This window comes from Bufo gargarizans, chromosome 11 (genome assembly GCF_014858855.1).
Source record: "Bufo gargarizans isolate SCDJY-AF-19 chromosome 11, ASM1485885v1, whole genome shotgun sequence".
NCBI lineage: Eukaryota > Metazoa > Chordata > Amphibia > Anura > Bufonidae > Bufo > Bufo gargarizans.
In genome coordinates, this window is record NC_058090.1 from 42,532,141 (window position 1) to 42,553,610 (window position 21,470).

General features: G+C 43.1%; 1 protein-coding gene across 4 annotated transcripts in view; it reads right to left on the reverse strand.

Annotated features, from left to right (window-relative positions):
* Positions 1 to 3,714: 3,714 nt before the first annotated feature.
* Positions 3,715 to 21,470, reverse strand: part of PAPLN (papilin, proteoglycan like sulfated glycoprotein) — a 95,331-nt gene continuing 77,575 nt past the window's right edge. For all 4 annotated transcript variants that reach the window (XM_044271965.1, XM_044271966.1, XM_044271963.1 and 1 more), the window contains 7 exons: positions 16,977 to 17,104; positions 15,186 to 15,339; positions 14,687 to 14,818; positions 13,323 to 13,450; positions 11,342 to 11,450; positions 8,517 to 8,692; positions 3,715 to 5,227 (listed from right to left, as the gene is read on the reverse strand). In XM_044271965.1, the coding sequence (XP_044127900.1) occupies positions 5,076 to 5,227; positions 8,517 to 8,692; positions 11,342 to 11,450; positions 13,323 to 13,450; positions 14,687 to 14,818; positions 15,186 to 15,339; positions 16,977 to 17,104 (979 nt within the window). In that variant the 3' untranslated portion in view covers positions 3,715 to 5,075. The remainder of the gene's footprint in view (positions 5,228 to 8,516; positions 8,693 to 11,341; positions 11,451 to 13,322; positions 13,451 to 14,686; positions 14,819 to 15,185; positions 15,340 to 16,976; positions 17,105 to 21,470) is intronic.

The window sequence follows — 21,470 nt, forward strand, 5'->3', positions numbered from 1 at the left end:
TTCCGCGCGGATGTGATGCGTGAGTTGAATGCATTGCACCCGCACTGAATACCGACCCATTCATTTCTATGGGGCTGTTCACATGAGCAGTGATTTTCACGCATCACTTATGCGTTGCGTGAAAATCGCAGCATGCTCCTCTTTGTGCGTTGCGGTGCGATAATCCATGCAACGCAGGCCCCATAGAAGTGAATGGGGTTGCGTGAAAATCGCAAGCAACCGCAAGCAAGTGCGGATGCGGTGCGATTTTCACGCACGGTTGCTAGGAGACAATCGGGATGGAGACCCGATCATTATTATTTTCCCTTATAACATGGTTATAAGGGAAAATAATAGCATTCTGAATACAGAATGCATAGTAAAATAGCGCTGGAGGGGTTAAAAAAAAATAAAAAATTATTTAACTCACCTTAGTCCACTTGTTCGCGTAGCCCGGCATCTTCTTCTGTCTCCTTTGCTGAACAGGACCTGGGGTGAGCATTAATTACATGAACAGGACCTGTGATGACGTCACTCCGGTCATCACATGTTCCATCGCATGATCCATCACCATGGTAAAAGATCATGTGACGGACCATGTGATGACGGGAGTGACGTCACCACAGGTCCTGTTCATGTAATTAATGCTCACCCCAGGTCCTGTTCAGCAAAGGAGACAGAAGGAGATGCCGGGCTACGCGAACAAGTGGACTAAGGTGAGTTAAAGGGAACCTGTCACCAGGATTTTGGCCATAGAGCTGGGGACATGGGCTGCTAGATGGCCGCTAGCACATCCGCAATACCCAGTCCCCATAGCTCTGTGTGCTTTTATTGTGTTAAAAACATTTTGATCCATATGCAAATGAACCTGATATGTGTTCTGTATCCGGAGAGGAGTCCAGCGGAAAGGAGCCCAGCACCGCCCCGCGTCCTCCGAATCTCCTCCTTGCTGGCTGACGTCACAGAGCTGGAGCGCCGAAATCTCGCGATGCGCGAGCTAGCGCATGCGTAGTTCGTTCCCTGTGCTGATGCCAGCACAGGGAATGAACATGATGCCGACACTGTGCATGCGCTAGCTCGCGCATCGCGAGATTTCGGCGCTCCAGCGCCAGCAAGGAGGAGATTCGGAGGACGCGGGGCGGTGCTGGGCTCCTTTCCGCTGGACTCATCTCCGGATACAGGACACATAACTCGTTCATGGCTTGCGTCAGGACCATTAACGAACCCGAGTTCGAATATTGAAACCGAATTGCATGCGCCGAGACTAGGTGTAACGGCACATGTATAAAAGTAAGGAAGACTCGCGTTACTTGGGCAGTTAGCAAGAAAGCCTCACCAGAGGCCTTACATTTTGGACTACTACAGAGCGGCAATTTATGAATGAAGGTATACAACGAACCGGGTTTGGACAGAGGAGTCTGAACCTGGTTCGCTCATCACTAGTGAAGATCTTTCCATTATATCTCCTCTCTGTGTAGGCTTCACTACTGGTTTTGGCTCACAATAACTGAACTTGGCCTAAGAGCCACTCTTTTTAGAATAAGCTTCCTATTCTAAAAGAATACACAAAATGAATCGTTAGCGTCTCTTTGGAGATCAGCTTTATTAAATTCCTTATTAACACTTTACTAGTTTACAGTACAAATTATATATTTTGAATCTTAAGAACCCTTATGTGTTAGTATTTTATTCTTGTTACAGTGAATGTCTGTCCTTGAAGACCATTTTCTTTCTTATCTGAATAGGTCTAGAATTCTGTGCTGAATAATTTCTAAAGGCTAGAAACACACACAGGTTGTAATACCGTTTTTGAACCAAAGACAGGAGTAAAAAAAAAAAAAAAAAGAAATCTTTCCTTGATACTTTATTATTCTCTTTGGATCCACTGCTGACTTTGGCTTAAACTGCATGTATTGTTCCAACCTTATATACAATATCAGTCCAATTCATCTGCCTAGACAGTGTTTAACTAGTGTGGTTGCCTACAGCGACCACTAGAGGGAGCACAGGGTTTACACATTGAGGTTAAAGGGATTCTGTCACCTCGTTTTAGCTTATAGAGATGCGGCCATGCACGGCTAGATCGCCGCTAGCATGTCCGCAATATACCTGTCCCATAGCTCTGTGTGCTTTTGTGTTTAAAGAATCATTTTATAGATCTGTAACCTTCTTTGAGCCCATACACCCTCCCCCCCCTCCCCGTGAAGGAGCCCAGCACCGCCTGCATCCTCCGAATCTCCTCCTTGCTCACAGTTAGATCGCCGCAATCTCTCGCTGCGCAGTTCCTTCCCTGAGGCTGATGCCGATGCCAGCACAGGGAAGAAACACTATGCCGTCACTGCGCATGTGCGAGCTCTCGCATCGCAAGATTACGGCAATCTAACTGTGAGCAAGGAGGAGATTCGGAGGACGCAGGCGGTGCTGGGCTCCTTCACGGGGGGGGGGGGGGGCTGGGCATCTCTATAGGGTAAAAAGAGGTGACAGAATCCCTTTAAAAGGAGTCTGTCACCTCCAGCAACTTCTATTAAAGGGGTTGTCTTACGTCAGCAAATGGCATTTATCATGTAGAGAAAGTTAATACAAGGCACTTACTAATGTATTGTAATTGTCCATATTCCCTCCTTTGCTGGCTGGATTCAGTTTTCCATCACATTATACGCTGCTTGTTTCCATGGGTTTCGACCACCCTGCAATCTATCAGCGGTGGCCGTGCTTGCATGCTATAGGAAAAAGTGCTTTTTCCTATATTGTGCAAGCATAGCCTTGTCTCAACTTTGTCTACGTGATAAATGCCATTTACTAAAGCAAGACAACCCCTTTAAGTACAGTAATACATGTATAGACCACCTTCCACTGTCTCCAGATCAGTCATTTGTATGACGATACCTCCATTTCCTTGTTATGTGCCTGTCACCTGGCCATGAAATGCATAGAAAAGACTTCTCCTGGCGTCCTCTCCACTATGTGCGCATGCACAGGAGTCCTCTCCACTATGTGCGCATGCACAGGAGTCCTCTCGATGCATTCCATGGCTGGTTTGTGGACGAACAGCGGGCAAATGGGGACGAGGACATACAGATTACTGATCTGGAGTCAGCAGAAGGTGTTCTATACATGTATTATTGTACATATTAGGGCTTGGAGGTGACCGATTCCCTATAAGGAGGGCCTGTCACCTCTTGCATTCCCCATGTAATAATTCTGGAGTCCCCCTGCTAACACCCAGATGGACCTTTATTGCAGACTACTAGCAATTAATGCAAAAACTTTCTGAAGGAGTAATAGAGGAATGGCACAACATATGATAAAATATGCGCTTCAGAACTCTTATTTCATAGGGAATGCAAGTAGTTACTGAAACAGACATGTGAGAAGAGAGGTCCTCTTCAAAGGTGTTTACATTTTTATTTTATTTTTTTAAACGCCCCTGCTCTCTACTCAGTTTATTTGTGAATATCCAAGAATACCTTCAATAGTAAAGTATGCAATAAACTTTTCCTAGGGGTGCCTGCTGCCATTTTAAATCCATGCTCATGCTATGCAGTGAATATGGGGGATGTGCAGGGAAAACTGTAAACTTCAGCTCCGGTCACTATAATGATATATTAAGAAATGAATCCACACAAACTTCTGGACCTAAAAGGTGATTCACTTTAGGCTGGATTCAGACAGTCGTTTCCATTACAGCCTGCAGATCACGGATGTATGTTGGTGTCCGTTTTTTTTTTCCAGACCCATTCACTTGAATGAGTCCTGGACAGAAAACTGTAGAGCATCTTGCAGCATGCACATTTCTAGACAAGGACAGAAAAGACTTGTCTGAATTAGACCTTTAAAGGGTTTGAAAAGGCCCTGTCCACAGAATAGGAGATAAGTAAATGATTGGTGGTGATCTGACCACAGGGACCCCCACTGATTCCAAGAATGTGGGTCCCGTTCCCCTGTCCTGATGGACCAGCAGGTCAAGCATCCTCCTGCTTCTCTATCCTCTTTCGGACCGCCAAGAGATGTGCACTGTACTCCATCTCCAACAGTCCCATAATGAATGGAGCGGCAGGAACATGACCTGTCGCTCCGTGAGAACCAGAAAATGGGGCCCCCATTTTTTTTTTATAATCGGGTGTCCCAGTGGTAAGACCCCTACAAATCAGTTAGTTATCCTGTGGATTGAGGATAATTAAATGGGTTCTCCGGTTTCAGGGCTGAACCTGGATATAAGCTTTTCTTTATTCCCTGATTACATATGAGTGGAGCATCTAAACATTTCCTTGCTCTGATGGTCCCCCGTGCAGCACAAGGTCTGTTCACTGCCGGTGATGTCCCGGGCTTCACATCACTATGCTAGGCAGAGACTTCCGCCTAGCAGTGAGCCTGGTGACATCACTGGCACAGATGGGTGCGCTATATCGCTGCCGGGGGATGTTTTGGATGTGGGTACTATACTAACAGACACAGATCCCATTGACTTCTAATGGAATAAGTCAGGATTCCATCAAGGAAAATAGTTCAACATACTAACACCAATGTGAACAGAGCCGTATGAATGTTGTGAGGCACGCAGCCAATGGTGGTGTAACTTTCTACTGACTTCTGTTGTTCACACAGCAGACGTTTGCTAGGCATCGTATGACGCAAGTCTTCATCTAGTCTTATTGTACCATACTCCCTGTCACTAATGAAAAGTTCTTATTAGTTCAGAGATTGCATAGTTTCTATATCTATTTTACAAAGTGTCCCAATATACTACACAAAGAATCATGTCCCAAAACTCACCGTCCCATAAGGTGTTACAACTCAGCTTAACCACAGCGATTTATGAACTAACACATTTTTACATGCTGTATCTTATAAGACAATCAGACACATTGTGTATATATATAAATCTCAATAGTTTAAAAAGTTTCATTCTTGTAGGAGGGATATATAACATGACAGCAGATTTTGGGGTTATGTGTCTTTTAAGTGATGCTTCTTTAGAGCAACCTCCAGGATTATTTTATATCCCATTGTAATTCACACATCCAAGGGCATTGAGGCTAAGAAGGTTGCTCCAAATTGTTTGCCGTTTTAGCTCGGATGTGTTTCAGAAAGGTCTTTTAGCCCTGGTGTCTTTGGCTGTGTTCTGAGCGGTGTCTAGAGCAGCTGGCACAGCAGAAGCTGCCGTAGTACTCATTGGCACAAAGCTGGGCATAAACAATGAGGTCACAGTTGGCCAGTTCAGGGTGGTCAATGCATTCATTATTAGGATCTGAGGAGAAGGAGAGAAAAAATTGGTTAAGCTAGCAGATCTGTTGTTTCTTTGTTACACATCTTACATTTTCCTTAGTGACTTGAAATGTAATAAATTAATACCTTAAAAGGGTGTTCCCATCACAGACATTGATGGCGTAACAACACTAGAATATGCCAATAATATCAAGGTTCTGGAGGTGGTATCTGCATCTATCTATCTGACATATGCTAGAAATATGCCCATTAAGGTCTGACATGGGAATACCCCTTTGAAGGGGGTTTCCAAGACTTTTGGGGAAAACGGCACTGAACAGCGATATCTAAAAGGAAACCCCAGCCCCACTTTACTTGCCTTTTTAAATCTCCTGCAGCTTCAGCACCAGTACAGTTTCCGCTCTGAACCCCGACATATCGCCCATCTTTACCCCTCTGGCCCCTGTGACATGAGCATCGGCGCGTAGGGCAAGGGCTTCTGTGTTTGTATTTTCACACTGCTGGGTGGAGGCTTCCGCCTAGCAGTGTTGCCGGTGATGTCACCGGATCTGATGGGTGTGCTTTAGCGCTGCCTTAGCTGTGTTACAGGCTAGTACAGCGCTAAAGCCTGCCCATCGGTGCCGGCAAATTACCGGAGAAAAGGAGAGCATTGGAGCATGAAATGCTCATAATAGGGGGGCTGCCTGGGTAAAAATGGGGATATGTCCCGGTTCAGCTCTGAACACGCACAATCCCTATAACAGTACATGACCATTGATTGGCAGCAGTGGTAAGGTGAATGATGAACAGGACATCATAGCTATAGGACCAGAGTGGATTATTGTGCCAGAAAAAATGCAGTAGAGTAGAGTAGATAAGTCTCATGTACACTGCTTTCTTTCTTCTGGACAGAATTTGACCTGCCGTGTGGATTTTGAAACCAGTCTATTGTTTGTGCAATTTTTTTGTGCAATGCAAGGGTGAGATTTGCAGCAAAACCGCATAAAACCTACAACAAAAACGCTAATTAACATGCATTTTTTTTTGTCAGAAACACACAGAAAACCACATGGAAATCTGTGCGGATGGTCTATTGGTAATCCTGCACCCGTGTGCAGGCAGGTTTTATTTTATACTGTTTTCTGCTTTGTCATCTCTCTTTGTCTCAGATAAGCGTTTAAATATTATTTTTGGTTATTTTGGTCAGCAGCTTTGTTACAAAATAATACTGTTTTCAAGACCCCTTTAAAGTAATTGTTCAGCTTTTTGGACACTAACTAGCCCCAGCATTATGGACAGGGTCACAGGCAAGCTGCACATCACTGCAGGGTCAAAAGCTCAGATACGTCACTGCTGAGGCCAGTTATTGGTTACAGTGGTGCATATGACCCCATCCGAAAGTTTACTGGGAAATGGCTAAATGGAGCTGCTCCAACACCCCTCTACAGTGAATCACACCTGTAGGGGTCTCCTGGTTGAAAACTACAGCCGTCACTCTCGGAGCAGAGGGGTTCATACACTGAGCCTGAAGCACTAGGAGCAGTGCTCCCGACACTCAAAATACATTTTTACATTTCTCCATTGATTGAAATCAGGGACATGTGTTGTATCTCTGCCGTTTTGCATTAATAAGAGTACCTTTAAACTATGAAGAATAGATACAGCAAATATACTATAAAATTGTATAGCTTTTCATTGGACAAATTATTATCATCATTATTATTTTTGCTGAAAATAAGACCATTGAGGGACATTTATCAAGACTGGAAAACCCATATGCCAGTCTTGATCACCCTGCACTGGAATTTATTAAGAGGCGGATGCATCTCTGCACTGCCATGCTCCAGAAACAAAGTGTAAGGCCTCTTTCAGACGGGCGTTGCGGGAACACACGTGATTTTTCCGCGCGAGTGCAAAACATTGTAATGCGTTTTGCACTCGCGTGAGAAAAATCGCGCATGTTTCGTACCCAAACCCGAACTTCTTCACAGAGGTTTGGGCTTGGGATCGGTGTTCTGTAGATTGTATTATTTTCCCATATAACATGGTTATAAGGGAAAATAATAGCATTCTGAATACAGAATGCATAGTAAAATAGCGCTGGAGGGGTTAAAAAAAATAATAACTTAACTCACCCTAGTCCACTTGCTCGCGTAGCCGGCATCTGTTTCTGTCTTCATCTTAGCTCTGTGTAGCAACAGGACCTGTGGTGACGTCACTCCGGTCATCACATGATCCATCACCATGGTAAAAGATCATGTGATGGATCATGTGATGACTGGAGTGACGTCACCACAAGTCCTGTTGCTACACAGAGCTAAGATGAAGACAGAAGGAGATGCCGGCTATGCAAGCTAGTGGACTAAGGTGAGTTAAAAAAAAATATTTAACCCCTCCAGCGCTATTTTACTATGCATTCTGTTTTCAGAATGCTATTATTTTCCCTTATAACCATGTTATAAGGGAAAATAATAATGATCGGGTCTCCATCCCGATAGTCTCCTAGCAACCGTGCGTGAAAATCGCACCGCATCCGCACTTGCTTGTGGATGTTTGCGATTTTGACGCAACCCCATTCATTTCTATGGGGTCTGCGTTACGTGAAAAACGCACAAAGAGGAGCATGCTGCAATTTTCACGCAACGCACAAGTGATGCGTGAAAATCACTTTTCATGTGAACAGCCCCATAGAAATGAATGGGTCGGGATTCAGTGCGGGTGCAATGCGTTCAACTCACGCATTGCATCCGCGCGGAATACTCGCCCGTGTGAAAGGGGCCTAAGTGTCATTCATTTTTTTATTTGTGTAATATACTTTAATTACTGAAATCGTACTTTTCTATGATAAAAATAGCTCAAAGTACCCTATTTTGAGCCTTAGCAACGCTCCTCTGTCTTCTGTTTACATAGCTGTGGAGACTTGCTCAACACTGACCGTGTTATGTAAACAGAAGAGAGGAGCGTTGCTAAGGCTCAAAATGGGCCACTTTTTAGTGATATTTTTCTAATATAAATGTACTATTTCAGTAATTAAAGTATATTACAAAAATGGTCAGCATCAATGCCCCTATACATTACACAAATAAATAAAAGAATGACAGTTACACTTGAAGTCTATGCCAGCCAGGGGCTGGCCTACACTTCATCTATAACGTACATCAGTTTCTAGCGAAAGTTATAGTAAATATGGCTGTCCGTGCGGAAGCCCTGTCCCCTTTTCCAAAGTGGCGAGAAGCTCAAAAAGTCACAAATATGGTGCCACTATTGTGGCATATATGTCCCTCAATGTGTGTCAAATTAGCAAAATGCATATTTTAATAAGACATACTCACCTGCTGCTTTTTGCTTGCTTACTCTGACTTCTGCGCTAGCGCTGATGGAGTGGGTGCCACTGTATGCATTACATGTGTAGGCTCCCTCATCTGCTGTTTTGGTGTTCCTTATAACCAGGCTGCCATCGTGTGATACATAGGTATGGCGGCCATCTGATTGCACTGGAACACCATTTCTACAGGGAAAATAAGTCCGCAATTATAATCAGCTTTTAGATTTGCAGTACAAAAATCCAATATCCATTCTGAGGTTGGATTGTCTTGGTTTCTAAAGGGAACCTGTCACCTGGATTTTGGGAATAGAGCTGAGGACATGGGTTGCTAGATGGCCGCTAGCTCATCCACAATACCCAGTCCCCATAGCTCTGTGTGCTTTTATTTGTGTAAAAAAAACGATTTGATACATATGCAAATTAACCTGAGATGAGTCCAGCATGAAGGAGCCCAGCACCGCCCCGCATCCTCAGAATCTCCTCCTTGCTCCCTGACGTCAGAAAGCTAGAGCGCTGTAATCTCACGATGCACGAGCTAGCGAATGTGCAGTGTCCTCATAGTGTTCCTTCCCTGTGCTGGGATCAGCCTCAGGGAAGGAACTGTGCATGCGGTAGCTCACGCATCGCGAGATTACGGCGCTCTAGCTTTCTGACGTCAGGGAGCAAGGAAGAGATTCTGAGGATGTGGGGCGGTGCTGGACTCATCTCAGGTTAATTTGCATATGTATCAAATCTGGTTTTTTACACAATTAAAGCACACAGAGCTATGGGGACTGGGTATTGCGGATGTGCTAGCGGCCATCTAGCAACCCATGTCCTCAGCTCTATACACAAAATCCCGGTGACAGGTTCCCTTTAAGGGTAGTCCGTCACCTTATTTTCACTTATTAAGCTTTTGGCAGTGTTGTGCTGTACTCCAACAGTATTCTGCCTTTATCAGCGTTTGTCAGTTATTTGCAAATCAAATAAAGACTGATTATTGCCGCAAACAAGGCCTCGGGGGGGCGTTCTCCATCCTAAACGTACATGGCTCCTTCCCACTCCGTGATATGCTGTCCAGCTCCTACGCATTACAAAATTATCGCTGCGGACATCGGCTTCACAGCTCATAATGCACATGCACCGTCAAGCAGAGCGCCACAGACCAACCGGAAGAAGAGGAGTAACTGTGGACATCAGCCAATCGTATTCTTCTAGAGCAGGCCTGTGGTGTGGTGCTTGACTGCGCATGTGCATTACAAGCTGTAAAACCGATGCCCACAAGGATGTTTGAAATGCGCAGGTGCCGGACAGCAATTCATAGAGGGGGATGAATAACATTGCAGGGAGAGGGGAGGAGATGTGGGCTTGGGCACATGCAGGCTGGAGAATCCCCCAGCCCGGGGCCTAGTTTGTATGTTAAATAAAGATGGTTTATTGCTGCAAGTCACTGCCACACAAGCTAATCGAGGTAAGCTTAGAATGCTGCACTGGAGTACAACAGAACGCTGCTAGAAGTGAAATAAGAAAATAAGTGGAAATAAGGCTACAGACTTCTTTTAATTATCCCGGACAAGTCCCAATTGCCTAAAATAAAAAAATTAAAATGTTATGCTTGGTGTACAGCATTTGTGACTGCTGCAGCCAATGACTGTCCCCCGAGGTAAATTGATTGGCTGCTGCAGTTACATGTGGTGTACTGACCCATCACCGCTGCACTGCCACAGAAAACCGCACTTGATAAAGAGGGGAGTGTAACACAACTTTTTATTTTTATTTTTGGCAATTTGGGGAACTTGTCTGAAATAATGATTGTGGACAGCCACTTTAAATTCCCAATGAAATGGGTATAGTAATACACATTATTAAAAACAGACTACCTGTTCACCAGATAAACAACTTTTCAACAGATGAGTATTTTTAAAATAATGTAGATTTCTGTATATATTCATCATTTATACAGTCACTATATTCTAAACGGACTACAGTCTGTATATAGAGGAAGTGTGTATCATGCAATTTTCACACTGGCCACTAGGCCGTATAATTTATTATGATTTCCTGTTCTGTAAAGGTAACTGTTCAGTAGCTATTATCATTATAGGCAGAATTACAATACACTGCTGTATAGATGAGACAGGTGATATCACAGCTTATCGGCTCCCTCCTGACCTCGGCACACGTTGCAGAGCACGCCTAGAAGACTCTCTCATGTAAGTCAATGTTGCTGAGGCCCATGTAGCTGCTCTCGAGACAGAAACACTTAACATATTTTAGGCCTAGTGATGAGTGTGAAAATTGCATGATTATATACAATAAAAAAAAAGTTTAACATAAAAATATGATTTAAACAATAGGCCAATCTCTTTAAGTAATGAATGGTTCTCAAACACTAATAGATTTGGGAGTTCATGCACACAGAGGCTCTATTGCAGAATCTGCCAGTCAGTTGTTCTTTTTGCTTAGCCATAAGTTTATACCTAGATCCTGGAGGAATAATGTTTTTAGTTTCATGCTGCTACCGCAATATGGGGTCTATGTAAGCAATTCTTATAGAAGAAAATTCTACCATAGTCGTATAATATAAGCTGGTACTCTTCCTCCCCTTCTTACATATTTAGCGAGTAAAAAAAAAAACGCACCGTCGTATAAAATGGGCGGTATACAGACAAATGGTTTGAGCCAATAGCAGAATACGGATGGGTCGGAGGGTTGGTGGGTGTGTGGTCGGATGGATGGATATATGGATCCACACAACACAGATCCGTAATATGGCTGTGTGTGTGAGCCTGGACAAATTGTGAAAACACAGAAAGCATAATTGTATAATTCAGTAAAATTGGTAATGGTTACCTTGACCACTTAACGTTGACATTGTCACCTATCACCACACAGCGTAGTGAAGCGTCATCCCCTTCAGCCACCGAAACACTACTGGGAGGTTCAGTGATCTTCAATTCACCTGTGAAGAGAGATTATTTTTATTTTTTTATTTTTTATTCACATGTAAATAAGAGACTAATAAAGAATCTAAGTTTGAAGAAGAAAAAAATATGAATAAATTGGCCTAAGACAGTGGGTGTAGGACCACGGTGTTAACCAGCAGAATCCTAAGAGCATAATCCTAGCAGTCACCTGTTATTCACCCTTCAACCCTTGTACAGGGATCTAGACTGTACTGCAGGGGAGCAACCTGGCTGCTGCCTCCTAGACTAATCTGTGTGGTTAACAGCTGATCCATGGGGTCAGAGGCACCAAGGGTTCAGGCAGAATGGTAGTCAGACTATGTCTAACTAAATTAGCTATTTGTCTCCAGTTTTTCTGATCATTCTGCCCCAGGCGGTAGACATGTCAGCTACAGACCATACACTAGTAAGTAACTAATGCACACATTTGTACCTTTAGGGGTTATTGCATATCCTCGGGGGAAGAGATTGTAAGAAAAGTGAGTGCCCTATGCGTTTGAGTCTCACCTGAAGTTTTGGGGTTTGGTCTGTGGTCAGTTTTCATTTTGGGGTGTTAGAAAAGGAGTCATATGCACTGCTTGTGATTCAAGTACATTAGATTGGTGGTTTTGCAGGGCATGGCTTAAAGGGGTTATCCCATGACTAATGTAAAAAATGACAACCTCTTCCTAACAAAGCTAGAACCAGCCCTGTACCTCACATGGATCCAGAGATCTCCCCATTCATTGCTCTGCTAGATTTATATCAAGCTGACAGCTCAAGGGGAGTGTCTGTTTGTCTGCAGCTCAGGAGGTGTGTCCATGCTCTCCCTATCACAGCTCAGGGGGCGTGTCTCAGCTCTCCCTATCACAGCTCAGGGGGCGTGTCTCAGCTCTCCCTATCACAGCTCAGGGGGCGTGCCTCAGCTCTCCCGATCACAGCTCAGGGGGCGTGTCTCAGCTCTCCCTATCACAGCTCAGGGGGCGTGTCTCAGCTCTCCCTATCACAGCTCAGGGGGCAGCTGAAGGCTGAAACTAAGCATGTGCGGCCTTCTCAGTGAGCAGGTCAAAGAAATAAGAAAATAAGTGTCACTATACAGATGCATTTTATTGAATAGCTCAGTGGCTATACAAAATGTTTAAATTACATGCAATTATAAAACAATTCAGATCCTTTTATGTAAATGGACAGACATATATATACGGTAAGTAACTGATTCTTATCACATGGCTTCTCGGATGGTCCCTAATGTAAATATTCTACAGTAAGCAAATATGGGGTGTGTATATACAAGTGCACAATGTATGAGTAAATTTCTGGCAACAGGTTCTTCACTCAGAAAGGTACACATTAAACAATTCATGTCCATAAAACACCAGAAATGTTACTATTAACCCCTTCAATACCAAGGTTAGGATCACAGAGTTTTTGGCAGAGAATGAGACTCAAAAAAAAAAAAAAAAAAAAAAACACAGCAAAATCTAAACCCACACTTGCCAGAATCTGACCATGGATTTTATTCCCTGCAAAATGTTTGAGGGTCAGGGGTGCAGTTTCAATATTTGCCTCAGGCAGCAAAAAGACTTGATAGACTCTTGGGTTTGAGAGTCACTTTTGTATAACTTAGAATAATAAACTAAGCATTTCTCCAAGCAGATCTGCTCACCGGGCAAAATGATTCATTCATCTCTAATTTAAGATCACAGTAATGACAGTGTAAAGGAGGCCAGTGTCTGTACTGCACCCACAAATCCTGGCCCGACAGATCTGCTATTGGACATGCAGTCAGACCCAGACTTGTGGCTGCAATGAAGATGCAAAATTAGGCCTTGTCCAAGTAACGAAGCTCATTACTCTGTGCTCTAGCAGTCGGTGATATTTTAGCTAACCTTTGACTTTAAGTTGTATTTGTTTGAATTCCCTCCGGGATCCATTTGTTGTCGCACATGTGTAGAGTCCCTCATCTTCTGAGCTAACACGACTTATGACAAGAGAACCATCTGCATGCTTTCTGTATCTGCAGAAAATTTGGCAAGGTACATTGCTGTAATCACAACTGCTTGTTTATTGTGGGATCAACATTTTTTATTTATTTTTTGATTATAGTTTACATATAGATATATAACAAATAATACATGTAACTATCACTACAATTACATCTGTGCTGTGAAATCCAGCAGGCCGTTCTAGCAGAGGAAAAGCCTGCCATAGTTTACTATATTTGGCATAGCCAGATAATGCTGTGACCCGCTGGATTCCCATTGACTACAATGGGATCAGACTGCATCCTGGCCAGACAAAAAGTCTGCTATACAGAATTTTTGTCCAGTTGAAAGCCAGCATGTATGCTTGAAAGTGGCCAGATCCCCTTCGGATCCCATTGTAGTCCATAGGGTTGTGAACTGCTGGATCCCTATCGAGCTGTGTCAGATACGGTGAAGGATGCTTCTCTGCTGGAACAGCCTGCTACATTTTACAGTGCAGATGTGAACGCAGGGTAACTTTGTGAATACATTGTATTACATACAAAGCCTGCATTAGGATATGCTTACATATGGCAGCAGAAAGTCACACTCGTGTCAAAATGCATATTTTACACACTGTAAATTTGCATACATTTCTTAAAAATTAGATGCAGTTTCACTCCTATGTGGTTTTAAATTACCAAAAATAACGGTATCCATTTTTTTAATGCATGAAAACAATGCAAACATACAAAATAATTTAGTTTTTTGCATTTTCAATGGCATAACACCACAATGGAAAAAAAAGTGTTAAAGCTGCTACTTGTGAACACAGCCTTGAACTCTTGAGGAAATAAAAAAAAAAATGTCCTACTGCATTAGAATAAGTGTACCAAACGGGAAACGTATAAAGGCGTTATATTTACAAATGCCAGTAATGGTGTATAATAATAAGTACTCGCCTCATGGATCCCCTTCCACTCCTGTACTGACGCAGTCTGGTTTCCTGCCGCTCTTTGCTTCATGTTCCAGTGATTATGTTCTGACACAAGAACATGTGATGGCTGCTGCAGCGGCCGGTGATTGGCTGCAGCCGTCACTACCCTTGTGTCGAAACAGCATAGCTGGACCAGTAGAGCGTTGGAGGACTGGTGGGAGATCTGTGAGGTGAGGACAGCTTTTAGCCCTATTAGCATCTAGCAAAGCACTTTGATGTATTTTATTTTTTTGTTTACAACCCCTATAAACAATCCCAGCATTTGGAGCACCAGTCTGCTAAACTTTCATACCTAGGGGAAGGCAATGGCATCCCATCTTTTTGCCATTCAACTGTAGTGCTGGGAGATATTTCAAGATAACAGGAAAGCCTTGTTCGATGGCCGAGATTTGCTTCTGCCTCCACAGGTCCCGTTAAAATCGGCCTGAATAGATCATAACACATTTTTACTATTATGATTATATTCATATTTTAGCACACCATATAGAATTAAATAGTATGTTTTGCTTGGCAGTTTATTTATTTTAATTTTTTTCGCATTGCTCCAATGTGCTTCCATGGTTACAGACAAAACTGGGTGATCCTATAGTCAAACTGCCTTCCACCCACCCCGCAATGTTTGCTATTGTAAATTAGCCAGAAGTAGAGGTGACATGGAAGGAAGTATGATTGCAGGCTCAGACTACACCCTGCTTGTAGTCTGTAACCATAGAGACACATAGGTATGTATAGAAGCTGCAGCCCTAAGTCAGTGAGATATTTTCAACCAAAACTATTTCAAAGTTGCTTACTTTTTAGAATCTCTCCTCCCCGAGTGTATATTATGACTGCTCTGTGAGCGCTCTCTTGATGTCTGAGCAGGAAGAGAGTCTGTTCTCATATCTTCATGAAAGCCAAGTCTGTGACCACTGCCATGTGTTCTGTGATGTTCACTTGTCTTCACACCTATGAAGGTGAAGTCAAAGAGTAAGATATATGGCTCAAGTCAGCAAACAAAACCTGGCCCTACCAACACATAATTCAGTTACTATGGCACTACATCTAGAGCCACTAACCATACAGCAAATGATACACCGGTGCAGCGGCCAGCCTGACTATAGCCATCAGCTCCCGGTCACACCATTCTCTTGTATACAGGACAATATTATTATCACAACCCACTCTTCTGCCTGACATATATTATAGAAACCAGAAAAAGGCGAGCCACAGGCATTACAGCAGAAGAGGGAGAAGAAGAAACACCAGCAGTGATCCTCCCACTCCTCTGTAGGTCTGTTGAAGGACCTGTATGGTCAACTGACCAGATCTGTGCAGGTCCTAAAGTCAGAGAACGAGCTACAGAGCTCCATATAGGAGGAAAGTGTGAGCTGCTATATAAGAGTGTGGGGTGTGTACACCGGGGTCTAGTCTGGAAGGGGGTTGTATTTGTTTAGATCCCATCTGAGGTGCGTATTCTAAATCTTTTATTTATTTAGGAGAGTCTGGTCTGGGGCCTGTAGTTTTTTTTTTTATTTGTTTTGGGGTCTGTGGGTGTACCGGTGTGGAATTCGCCTTTTTGCATAAGTGCGCCGATCTAACAGACTAACTCTGGCAAAGTACTGAAATGGTGTAGTGTACCCATTTGTACATATAGTGATTGCTCCATTCTGTATACAGGCTAGATGGAGGCCAAAAGGCTGTGAACACAATTGGCGTGTAGTTTGGGAGCTTTCCTGCGTGGAGCATCATGTAGGCACTATGAATATCTAGGGCACTCTTTGTTTGGCCTTTTTATTTTTTGTGACACTATCCATCTTTTACTATTATTTTGTGCCACAGTCTGTGTAGCACTATTCAAGGTGGGGAGGCTACTGTAAATGCAAGGAGACAAAGATGTCTGAACAGCAACAGAGAAGTCCTGGCTGGAAGAAATCTATGTAGAGAGACGAAAAGGAAACATTTCCCATCAACATGTCTGAAAATTGTCCAAAAACAGAATTGTTTTTATAATGCTTAAGTGACTGTGAAGACAAATTAGAAGAAAATGGACAATGTTTGGGGGTGCCCGCTCTTGAAACTTTGCACTGGGCCCACCAATGGTTTAAAATGGTCCTCCATTAGCAGCCGACCGCCATCCTTCTAACCATCTCTTCACACATACAAGCCAGTTTTCATTTACACCACTTTTGATAAATCTCCCCCAAAGTGTGTATGTGTTTACAGTAGGAATGAATATCAGCGCGCCGCAGCTTATTCCTTTATCTGTGCAAAATGCAAAATAATAATTTTATTAAAAAGGGGTATTGTTGCCATTTTGGCCTTTTTAATTGCAGAGATGGAAATAACCACAGTAAACGCCGGTCAAGGGTAGGCAGAAGTACGGAAACATCCAAGCTGCACGCACTCCACAGTTTTAATAAGCAGTGAATGGAAGCTATGGAAACAGCCTATCTTGCTGTGCTATGCTCTTTGCTGGCCATTTCCGTAACTCGCCCTATCTCTGCCTGGTGCTTACTGTGGTTATTCCCATCTCAAGACAGGAATAACCCTTTAAATGTTTACATTGTATTAGAAGTAGTAGTATTACATGTTGTAACACCTACCTCCCACTTGAAGCTGCACTCTATGTGTCTCTCTGCGATTTCCATTTGAAACCATACATATGTAAGTACCAGCATCTTCAACACCGACATTGCTGATCACTAAAGAATTGTCTGATTGGTACGTGTGCCTGTTAAATAAATGTAAATTATGATATTTTATCAATAGTATCCTCTATCCTGTGGATGGGGATAACTTAACAGGAATTACCCCTTGAAGACATTTTCTCTGCTCACCTACATTACTTTCATAATTTAGTAATTCCCACTTAACACTGTCATTTTATAAAACCCCTGATTATTTTAAGGTTTTGACTGCTATGGTTGGGGGTGGAGACCCCATACAATCACTAAAAGTATGAGGAAACCTTTTATGAAAGGACAGCTACCCTTTAAAGTGTAGAGCGTTAATACAAGGCACTTACTAATGCATTGTGATTGTCCATATTGCTTCCTTTGCTGGCTGGATAAATTTTTCCATCACATTATACACTGTTTGTTTCAATGGTTACAGTCCACCCTGCAATCCATCAGTGGTGGTCATGCTTGCACACTATAGGAGAAAGTGTCAGCCTCTCTGGTGGTCAGGGCCACGGGAGCTCACATGGGCTAGGGCTTTTTCCTATATTGTGCAAGCACGACCACCGTTGCTGGATTGCAGGGTGGTCTGTAACCATGGAAACGAGCAGTGTATGATGTGATGGAAAAATTAATCCAGCCAGCAAAGTGAAATATAGTGAAATATAGACAATCACAATACATTAGTAACTGCCTTTTATTAACTTTCTCTACATGATAAATGCCAAATATTAAAGAGGACCTTTCATCGGTCCAAACATTGTGAACTAAGTATCCTGACATATACAGCGCCGCACAGGGATCTCACTGCACTTACTATTATCCCTGGGTGCCGCTCCGTTCTCCCGTTATGTCCTCCGGTATGTTTGGGGACTTGGTTATAGTAGGCGGAGTCTGCCCTTGTTCTGCTGGGCGTCTCCTCCTCCTAGGCTGTAGCGCTGGCCAATCGCAGCGCAGAGCTCACACACAGCCTGGGAGAAAAAAACCTTCCAGGCTGTGAGCTCTGCGCTGCGATTGGCCAGTGCTACAGCCTAGGAGGAGGAGACGCCCAGCAGAACAAGGGCAGACTCTGCCTACTATAACCAAGTCCCCTAAGTCTCCGCCTACTATAACCAAGTCCCCGAACATACTGGAGGACATAACTGGAGAACGGAGCGGCGCCCAGGGATAATAGTAAGTGCAGTGAGATCCCCGGGCGCCGCTGTATATGTCATGATACTTAGTTCACAATGTTTGGACCGATGAAAGGTCCTCTTTAAATAAAATTATAGGACAACCCCTTTAGAAGAGTCAAAAATCATGTTGAGTACTGCCACACAAACTGGGACCAGTCCATACTCATTCTCCTCAGGATAGGTCATCAAGTTGGACCCTGCCAATTTGAAGAGGTTGTGGCCTCTTCCTAGGTTAGTGATGTCACGATCATCGATCATATTGTCTGGCCACAGTTCAATTCCATTTAAGTGAATGGGCCTGAACGGTAGGACCAAGCACAGGCACTAACCAATGGACATCCCTGTGCATGGTAAGCTGCAGCGCTCACCAGAGCATCACAGCCTTCTGAATCAACTGATCGGCAGGGGTGTGGGGTTTAGGACCCCCGCCGAGCTGATATTGACTTAGGGATCGTTCACATTAACTTTTTTTGTGTTCCGTATACGGAACCATTGACTTCAATGGTTCCGCAAAAAAAAAGGAATGTACTGCCCGCAAATCATGTTCAATTCAAGTCAATGGGTCCGCAAAAAAAACGGAAAACATACAGAATGTACTCCGTATGTCTTCTGTATCCGTTCCGTTATGCCCAGCCCAATTTTTTCTATGCAATTACTGTATATGCCATAAGGAAAAACGGAACCGGAAACACTACCGAAACAAAAAACTGAAAAACTGATCTGTTAAAAACAGCCTGCAAAACACTGAAAAAGACATATGGTTGTGTGATATTAGAAACTTACTTGGAAAAACCCCTTTATTTGTAAGGCACCCATTTTTTAAAAAATTTTCTATATCCAAGAAAAAAATTGCAACAAGCAAAATGTCATACTTGCTAGAAGGAATGACAAATGGTACAACTTGGTCGCTCATCAGAAATAGAAAATACGAAACTAAATTCCAGAAACATATCAATATTGATTACATATATGCAAGAGTAGAATCCAATTACGGAAACGGAACACTACAAATACAATTAAAGAGGAAAAAAGGAGCAGAAGAAAAGGAAAAGTGGGAGAAAGGTTTAAAGGCTATGAACACTTTTGGAAGTAATTATTTTTTCATTGCATTTTTGCACTAAACATACTTTTTTAATTGGTCTTTTTTAAAGGGATTCTGTCAGCTAGGTTTAGCCTATAGAGCGGAAGACATGCGCTGCTAGATCGCCACTAGCACGTCCACAATATACATTTCCCATAGCTCTGAGTGCTTTTATTCAGCCAAATATTTATATATATATATATATATATATATATATGCAAATGAGGCTAGTAAGGAGCCCAAGGGGCTGTTACCAATGTTTCAGGAGTCCAGCCACGTCCACTGTGAAGGAGCCCAGCACCGCCACGCATCCTCCGAATCTCCTCCTTGCTCCCCCGACGTCACACAGTTAGAGAGCCGTAATCCCGCGCATGTGTGAGTACACCGCATGTCAGTGCCGGCATAGTGTTCCTTCCCTGTGCTGGCATCAGCCTCAGGGAATGAACTGCGCATGCGCTAGATTACAGCGCTCTGTGTCCTAAGCTCTATAGGCTAAAGCTAGCTGACAGAATCCCTTTAAAAATGTCAATGGTTTCTGTTCTGTATTTAGCCCGGGCATGAGCGGTATGTCTCTCACCACGCCACCTCACTCAATGATCATCACAAACCACAGGTATGTATGTACTGGTGCCAGGTACCTATACTTTAGGAATTGAACATGTGTTTGCCCTAAATGTGCTTGAGGATTTTATGTCGCTCTATTTCTATATATGGGAATAGCATTCTATGTTATCTATAGAGCCAGCACATTATTTTGCAATTTATATCTACTTTCTGGATATGCCCCATATGTTATAATTACAATTGGACGTGCATTAGATACCATATGCTATTTGAGTGTAGAGCCTCTTTTGTTTGTTCCCCTCTTGTTTTGCTTTTTCCCCCACTTCTAACTCAGTTTTTTTTTTTACCTCCCTTTTGCCTTCCCTTAACTCCTTTTCCAATACATTATTACGCTACTGTGTGCATACACTCATTTAATTATGTAACGATCCACCCACTATACGTCTGATATGTGCTCATGTCTCTATATTATCTTTACTATTATTTTTATTCATTTTTTGTCTTTTTTCTTCTCTCCATGATTATATTCTGAGTATTGGCATTTCTTGTAAATGTATATCATGTTTTTTATAGGCCGTGAACAAGGTCCGGGAGGGACCGAAACTTTAGCCTTATGTATAGAAAACTAATGGTGGCTTCAATAAAGATATCATTTTGCATTTTCCTATATTTTGAGTGCCGTGAATTTCCTATCTTATAACATTGGGATATCTCCCCATCACGGAGCACCAAAGCACATCAATAAGTGGAGTGTCAGACATTTGATTACAATAGTTTCTGTTCTACAGCCTTCACTTTTAGTGTATATGCAGACTGTCTTGCTGTTTTACATCAGCTACAATGACCGCTCCATGTGCAGCCCGTATCTGAACTCCTTACAGCTCGTAAACACTTAGCTCAATTCTGATAAGAATATGGCTTAGGCTACTTTCACACTCGCGTTTGGTGCGGATCCGTCATGGATATGCACAAACGCTTCCGTTCAGATAATACAACCGCATGCATCCGTTCAGAACGGATCCGTTTGTAACGGATCCGTCTTGAACACCATTGAAAGTCAATGGGGGACGGATCAGTTTTCTATTGTGTCAGTGAAAACGGATCCGTCCCTATTGACTTACATTGTGTGCCAGGACGGATCCGTTTGCCTCCGCATCGTCAGGCGGACACCAAAAAGCTGCAAGCAGCATTTTGGTGTCCGCCTCCAGAGCGGAATGGAGGTGGGACGGAGCCAAACTGATGCATTCTGAGCGGATCCTTTTCCATTTAGAATGCATTAGGGCAAAACTGATCCATTTTGGACCGCTTGTGAGCCCTGAACGGATCTCGCAAACGGAAACCAAAACGTCAGTGTGAAATTAGCCTTAAAAGGGTGTTTATGACCTGTCAGGATTTGAGGTAAGGGCTGCACCTGGAGCCGTCAGATTCTCCAAAGCTGCTATTAAAGTGAAAGCTGTAGTACAGAAACTGTTGATAACTTATAATAAAATCCAACAGGATTTATTATTTTTTTTTAACCCAAAATGAGTAAAATGCAATGATAAAAAAAAGCCCCTTTTAGGTGTTCAAATCCTTTACTGCCAGGCAACACCAAAAAAG